General features: G+C 43.9%; 1 protein-coding gene across 1 annotated transcript; it reads left to right on the top strand.

The window, feature by feature from the left end:
• The first annotated feature begins 241 nt into the window (after positions 1-241).
• Positions 242-5,889, top strand: LOC148754675 (immunoglobulin superfamily member 1-like). The gene is made up of 5 exons (XM_088794861.1): positions 242-318; positions 2,838-2,974; positions 3,117-3,143; positions 3,567-3,848; positions 4,214-5,889. Exons 2-5 carry the CDS (start codon positions 2,905-2,907, stop codon positions 4,561-4,563), a joined length of 729 nt encoding a protein of 242 aa, XP_088650987.1. The 5' UTR covers positions 242-318; positions 2,838-2,904; the 3' UTR covers positions 4,564-5,889.
• The last annotated feature ends 1,175 nt before the right edge of the window (positions 5,890-7,064 follow it).

Below are 7,064 nucleotides of genomic sequence, written 5' to 3'. Positions count from 1 at the left end.
AAGGGGCAGAGATCTGAATTTGGCTCCAGCAACCTCTGCAGGGAGTCGAGAGACAGGCTTAGAGTTGGGAGGGGCATAGAAATCCTGGTTGTCAGAGGACTGCAGGTGTCAAGCAGAGTTAGTGTAGGTGGTCTCCCAGAGCCTGGCAGAGGGAGGGGAGGAGGTTGGAACAGGACTGCGAGCAGGCGGGAAAGAGGGAGGCGGGGCGCGAAGCCTGAGAGGCTGTCCTTAGACAGCTCTTCTCATGCTGGGCAGTTTGCTGCATCTGGAGGAGCTGCTGGAGAATCTCCAACGTCTCTGAGCGGGCCGTCAACTACCGTAAGTACCTGCAAATGAGCGCATACTCCAGTGGCTGAAGATTAAATACTGGCCATCAGATCTTAAACAAAACCCCAAAATAGTCTCTCCGCTGTAATTAATCCCCCACCCTCTTCATCCCTTCCTTTCTTTTCCTTCCCCATTCCAGCCTTGCCTCGCTGATAATCTCTGGGCACTGTAGATATCTTCCCTTGTCCTTATCAGGCTTTCCTCCAAACCCTCAGCTGATCCCGCACCCGGCACCCTGCTGAGCCAAACCTCTGATTCCTGGAGCCCGTAAAGCTGTGCATGGGAGCGAGCCATTAGATACTCCGTGTATATCACCGTCAAAAGCACTTTGGCGCTGCCTAAGGGTGGGGAAAGCAGTTGGGGTGGAGTAGAAGGGGAGGGTACAAAGTCTAGACTGCTGAAATTGGGGGTTGGGTGGGGATGTGAAAGGCCCAAAATGTGCATGGCTAATTAACCTGAAGCTTGCAGCTGCTTTCCAAGTTCCCTGGGCCTAAGATTCATCATTTTGCCTGGATATAAATGGTACAGTTTTCTTAGTGATTGGGGAGGGTTCAGTCATGCTGAGCAGCCCAACTTCCCTGATTCCACTCTAGCCCCCAGGAGGCAAACCCCTGGTTTAGGGGTCCAAGTGGGAAGGCTGGAATCTCAGATGGCATTCATGGGAAGAATCCCAGGTTGAACCTTTCCCTTGGCAGTAGAACGTGGCTTCTCCAATAAATCCTGACTCCAAGTCTCAGGGGAACAAAGCAACAGGGTGGCACCCAAGCCTGGCCCTGGCCTGGCCCTGGTCCTGGTCCTGAGAGGAGTAGGTACAAAAGGCTGTAACAGGTAAGATGGAAAGAGCATCTTTAAGGTCCTATATCAGGTTGATGTCTCTTTTGAGAAGAAGAAAAATAGCCACCTTCTTATGAAATGTTCACTATGTACCTGGCACTGTACATATATTATCTTTGATCTAACACAACAATGCTAGGTATATATTATTCCCCAACTTTACAGATAGGAAAAGTTCAGAGAAAGTAATTTGAACATCCTTGAAAGCAAAGGGTGAAATGCAAAAGGAAACTGTGCCTCTTTGGATCTCTGACAATCTGCTTGCTTCCTACAGCCCAGATGTTTGAAAATGAATATTCATTTTCCTCTTGCTCCATCTGCCCAGTGTTAGCACTGGACAAGTTAGAGGCAGCGGCACTAGGATCAGTTTGGAAAGGAAATTCAGCCCCTTTCTGTTCTGGGACCCGCCCTTACCCCTCTCTCCTGAAATAGGATAAAACTGGGGTCATCCAGGACCTCAGACTCTGAATAGAGTTGGTGAAGGAAAGAGCCTGAATTTGTATAGTGGAGATATACCTCCCCTTGGCAAAAGTATACTCTGGGTGGGGTGGGAGAAGGCAGAAAAGCATAAGGAGTCTACCTTGTGTACATGCAGGGCCTGTGGTCAATAGTGATTTTTAGAAAATGAGAAAGTTTGCCGGAACTCAAATCTTTGACCTACTCCCTGAAATTAAAACAATTATCTTTTTTTACTTAGGGGCAACAAACAAAAATGCTTATAAATTATAGACAACCAATAAATAATTTACATCTTATAATAATATTGATTAGCTCAATCAGCTTGATTCCCCAAAACTTACTTGAGATGAAGCTTTTGAGCTTTGTGGGGTAAGAGATAAGAATGAGAATAATATTGGATCTGAAGCATTCCACAGAAGGAAGGCCTGGATGGGATGAGATGGGAGAGTTATGGGAGGGTGAGAATGAGGGACAGGGCTGCCTCTAAATACTGGTTTTAGAGCATAGGCATTGGAGTTAAATATGTTTCTGAAGTTTTGGCTCTGATATTTAATACCTTTTGACTTTGGGCAAATTATATATCCTCTCTAAGTCTCAGTTTCCTTGCCAGCAAAATGGGGATGGTAGGAACACTTTCTTTGCTACATTGTTGGAGGACTCAGAATATATGTGTGTGTGTGTATCTATATATTTATATCTATATCTATATGTATCTATCACCTATCTTCTGTAAAGGTGTGTCTCTACACCTCCCATCTCCTTCATCCCATGGGGCTTCTGCTTGTCTGGATTAGGTCGCCCCTCTGGCCCTTTGAGAGCCCAGGGAGAAACAGACATTTTATTTTTATTTTATTTTATTATTTTATTTTATTTTAAATTTTATTTTTTTAAAGAGAGTGCGGCTCACAATAGCTCATGCGGGGATTGAACCGGCAAACTTGGTGCTATCAGCACCACGCTCCAACCAACTGAGCTAACTGGCCATCCCCAAAATATCTGACATTTTAGATACCAGCAAAGACCTTGGGTGGGTGGAGGGGGGAGTGGAGAAAAAGGGCAAGGGGACAAAGTAACAGGTGACCTCATAATATTTTGTAATACCTTGTATGCCTGTGAGGGAATGGAAGGTAGTAGGGTTGTCAAATGCAGTTTAGTGATCCAAACTAAACTTTAAGAAGCAAGACAAGTCTCCTGAGTAAAAACACTTCTATTTTTAGATCTCATCACCTGCTAAGGGGCAAAACCCTTCAAGTCTTGAAGTGTACATTGAGCACCAGAGGCCCCATGACCCTGGACAGGCCAGGGGAGGGGGCCACCATGCTATGGACATTGACTCTCTTGCTCTTTTGCATTCGTGAGTACAAGGAAAGGGTGAGGGGCAAGTAACCCTGTCATAAATACCCCTATGAGTGGGCACCTTGGGGAGGGAGAGGAAAGTATTGAGGGTAGGTGGGAACAATGAAGGGACCTTCCTTTACCATAATCTCTCTTTTCAGGGCTTAGTCTGGGTATGACATCAATAGGTAAGTGAGTCTTGCCACCTCAATACCTTCTTTCCTGAAGGTTCCAAGACATCGGCCTGCGTCGATGGTCCTGGACATAAATGCCGTGAGATTCCAAAGACAATTCCCAGATTGCATTGGTTGGGAATCAAAGCCCTTACTTTGTGACTTGGTTTCCCACAAAATAGTAAAGAGCTTTATTTCAGATGGAAAGGAAGCCATTATTGCATTTTATTCCCCAACTCACTTAGATTCCTTGAACAAATATCCTTTGTCCCCTGTGGGGGTCCCTATCCCACCCCCACATGAGCAGACAATTCTGTCCCCAAGGGAAGACAAAAGGAATAATCTGGGTCAGGGCTAATTTTAAGATACACTGTGGGGCATGTTATGGGAGGGAGAGGGTTGGACTACTCACATTTTTGTGATTTTTGGTAATAATAGTGATGCAATCTCAACCGGAGCTGTGGATAGAGACCAACTACCCCCAGGCACCTTGGGAAAACGTCACACTTTGGTGCAAAAGCCCTTCTCAGATTTCAAGCAAGTTTCTGCTACTGAAGGATAAGACACAGATGACCTGTATCCAACCCTCCTATAAGACCTTCCAAGTTTCATTCTCCATAGGTGCCCTTACTAAATCCAATACAGGTCTTTACAGGTGCTGCTACTGGAAGGAGACAGGCTGGTCAGAGCCCAGTAAAGTTTTAGAGTTGGAGGCACCAGGTAAGAAGACAGAGTTAGCTAATCAAGAATAAACTCCAGCTCCTGGGATTCAAACTTGCCTTTCTAGTGCAGGATTTGTTTAATTCATCTATTCATTTACCTCAAATGCATGCATACGTACATGTGCACACTCCACAATTAGTAAATAAGTGCATACTCTCCATACTGCCCACACTGCAATGCAGACTGAGGATGCATACTCTGGAACAGATTTAGAAGGCAAGCTCTCAACTTAGGGAAGACCTGAGATGGGGAAAGAAGGGGTGGCAAATAAGGATCATACAGGAAAGGCTCATTTAAGTAGAGCTCTCCTGAGCAGCACTATTCTTGCTCTACCTGAATTCTAGTTCCTTCCCTCCTTCCAGGCCAGCTGCCCAAGCCCATTTTATGGATCCAGTCCGAGAACTCTCCTCTTCCTGGATGTAATGTTAACATACTCTGCCATGGCTGGCTGCAGGGTTTGGCATTCATGCTGTTCAAAGAGGGATATGCAGAGCCCGTGGATTACCAAGTCCCAACTGGGACAGTGGCCATCTTCTCCATTTCCAACATGACACCTGAGAGTGAAGGGGTTTACATCTGCCGCACTCATATTCTGATGCTCCCCACTTTGTGGTCAGAGCCCAGCAACCCCCTGAAGCTGATTGTGGCAGGTGGGTGTGGCTATGGCTGTTGGGGTCTGATGATTGTTGTCCCTGGGATCATGGCTGGATGAGACAGGGTTTCTGATTTTACTTTCCTTGGCCAGTTCCTAGGCTCTGCAAGGCCCAGGAGCTAGTCATATATCATTTTACTGAGATGAAAATTAGAATCACGCATGCTATGTGGCAGATGTTTGGGAGCCAGTCAAAAGGCTAGTGAGTGAGCCCAGCAAAATATCCAGCAGTTTCAGATCATCACAGCTTTGTTGTTTTCTACTTGTTGAATATAGTGCATGCATTCCTTCATTAGACTATATTCATTGAGCACTTAATATGTGCCAGGCACTGCCACTGCAGTCTTATAAACTGATATTTAAATTTTTAAATGTAGTTTTATTCTGATTATGATATTTTAGTGTGGAAAATAGAATGAATTGCTAAGTGATAAACAAAAAATGAAGAAGAAAGCGATAGTTTGTATTTTAGAAATGGCTTTATAAATTGCTTTAGTCTTGTATATACAGATCCAGTAAGGTAGTAACAAGCTTTAAACACAGCAGGAGCCTCCCCAAAATGTCAAAAAGTCAGACACACACCCCAGGCTCAGCTCCCCTACACCATGGCTTGGATGCTTCTAGATAGAATTGGCCACATTTATTTTAGTTTCTCCATAAAGCTAAATATGCTTGGGGAAAGCTGTGGTGTTACAGAAAGTACCCTGGTCTTAACAGCAGTAATCCTGGTTTCTAGTTTCACCTCTGACACTACCTCCCTGTGTGATCTTGAACAAGTGACTTTACCTCTCTGTGCTTTGGTTTCCTTCACTTTAATATGGGATAACAGTTATCTCTCCAACCTACCGTATGCCTCACTGCCTCATGTTCCTGATTTGCAAAATTGGTATAATAATAATGCCTACCTCACAGGGTTGTTGTGAGGATTCACCTAAATATATGTATAGTGCTTGGCACATAAGTTCTCAATAAATGACAGATATTAATTTTACTAGTATAGCTTTTTATTGAGAATCAAAGAACAAAGGTCTGTTTGGACTGTGCTTATGGATTTTCATTGTATGAATGTCCTATTAGTGTAGATTCCACTAGCACACACTTCTGCAGTTACCTGTTCACTGGTATCCCCCAATGAGCCATGAGCTTTTTGCTGATAGGGACTATGTCTTCTTTACTTGCATATTCCTAGACCAACATGATGCCTGACACATCCTAAATGCTCAATGAGCATATGATAGAGCTGATCCTCCCAATAATGGATGGGTGGGTCTACCTAGGATTGGGGTGAGTAAGAAGGAGCAGTATGGAAAGGTTTGCCATCTATTTTGTAGTATAATCTCCTTGGAGGAGCAATACATGGAAACGAGGGTGTGGACCCATTAACACATTCCTTTGGGTTGCAGACTTACTGGCCAATCTATCCTTATTGGCTTCTTTCAATCTCCTGTTGAAAGTAGTTTCTTTTTTTTTAAATTTATTTTTTAAATTTATTGGGGTGACAATTGTTAGTAAAATTACATAGATTTCAGGTGTACGAAAGTAGGTTCTTACGTGGGGTTAATTTGTTCAAAATTCATCCTTAATACTTCATTTGCATTCATGCTCTACAAAGATGAAATCAAAGTAATTTTTTAGAAGTTTGGTTTTTCAGTAGTTGGAAGAACTACATTTGACATTTCAGGGACCTAAAGATACAGGAAATTACAGATGTAGGTATTCGACTGACACATACCCCTACACATAGTTAGAGCTCAATAGAGCTGATAGTCTGGTGAGAAGGCAGAGGCACAAGTGAATTTACCCTTGATTACCTCCTAGAAGAGGCAGAGATTCAAGGAAGGAGAGGGAGCAGAGGGTAAATTTCAGCTATCACTTTCTGTTTAAAGAAACTAAGAAAAAACAGAAGATAATAGGGAAGAATCATCCTACCTCTAATTCAGGGTCTCTTCCCTTTCTAGGCCTCTATCCCAAAACAACTCTCACAGCTTGTCCTGGACCCATAATGGCACCTGGAGAAAGCCTGAATCTCAGGTGTCAAGGGCCAATCTATGGAAAGACTTTTGCTTTAATAAGACTTGAAGACTTGGAGAAGTCCTTTTATCGCAAGATGCTAATAAAAAATGAGGCATATTTCTTCTTCCGGGCTTTGAAAATCCATGATGCTGGACATTACCTTTGTTTTTACTATGATGGGTCATACAGGGGTTCACTCCTTAGTGATATCCTGAAAATCTGGGTAACCGATAAGAGATGGGGATGCCACGGGACCTATGTTAGAGGGTAAAGATTAACAACTCCCTCTGGGATCCTGGAGATCCTAATCATGCAGCTAGGGCTAATAGTGGGGAAGGAAGCAAAATTTGTGTAACTAGGCTTAGGATGGGATTTGCCAAGGGTGGACTGGAGGAAGAGGAGGAAAAGATCCCTAAGTAGTGGGAGGGGGAAGTCAGACTATTAGCCCTTTATATTTTGGGTCTCATCCTAGACACTTTTCCCAAGACTTCGCTACTTGCTCAGCCCAGTCCTGTGGTCCAAATGGGTCACAATGTGAGCCTGTGGTA

This window comes from Rhinolophus sinicus, chromosome 18 (assembly GCF_057876585.1).
Source record: "Rhinolophus sinicus isolate RSI-liver-muscle chromosome 18, RSI-T2T, whole genome shotgun sequence".
Lineage (NCBI taxonomy): Eukaryota > Metazoa > Chordata > Mammalia > Chiroptera > Rhinolophidae > Rhinolophus > Rhinolophus sinicus.
This window is presented reverse-complemented; position numbering and strand designations above follow the sequence as displayed.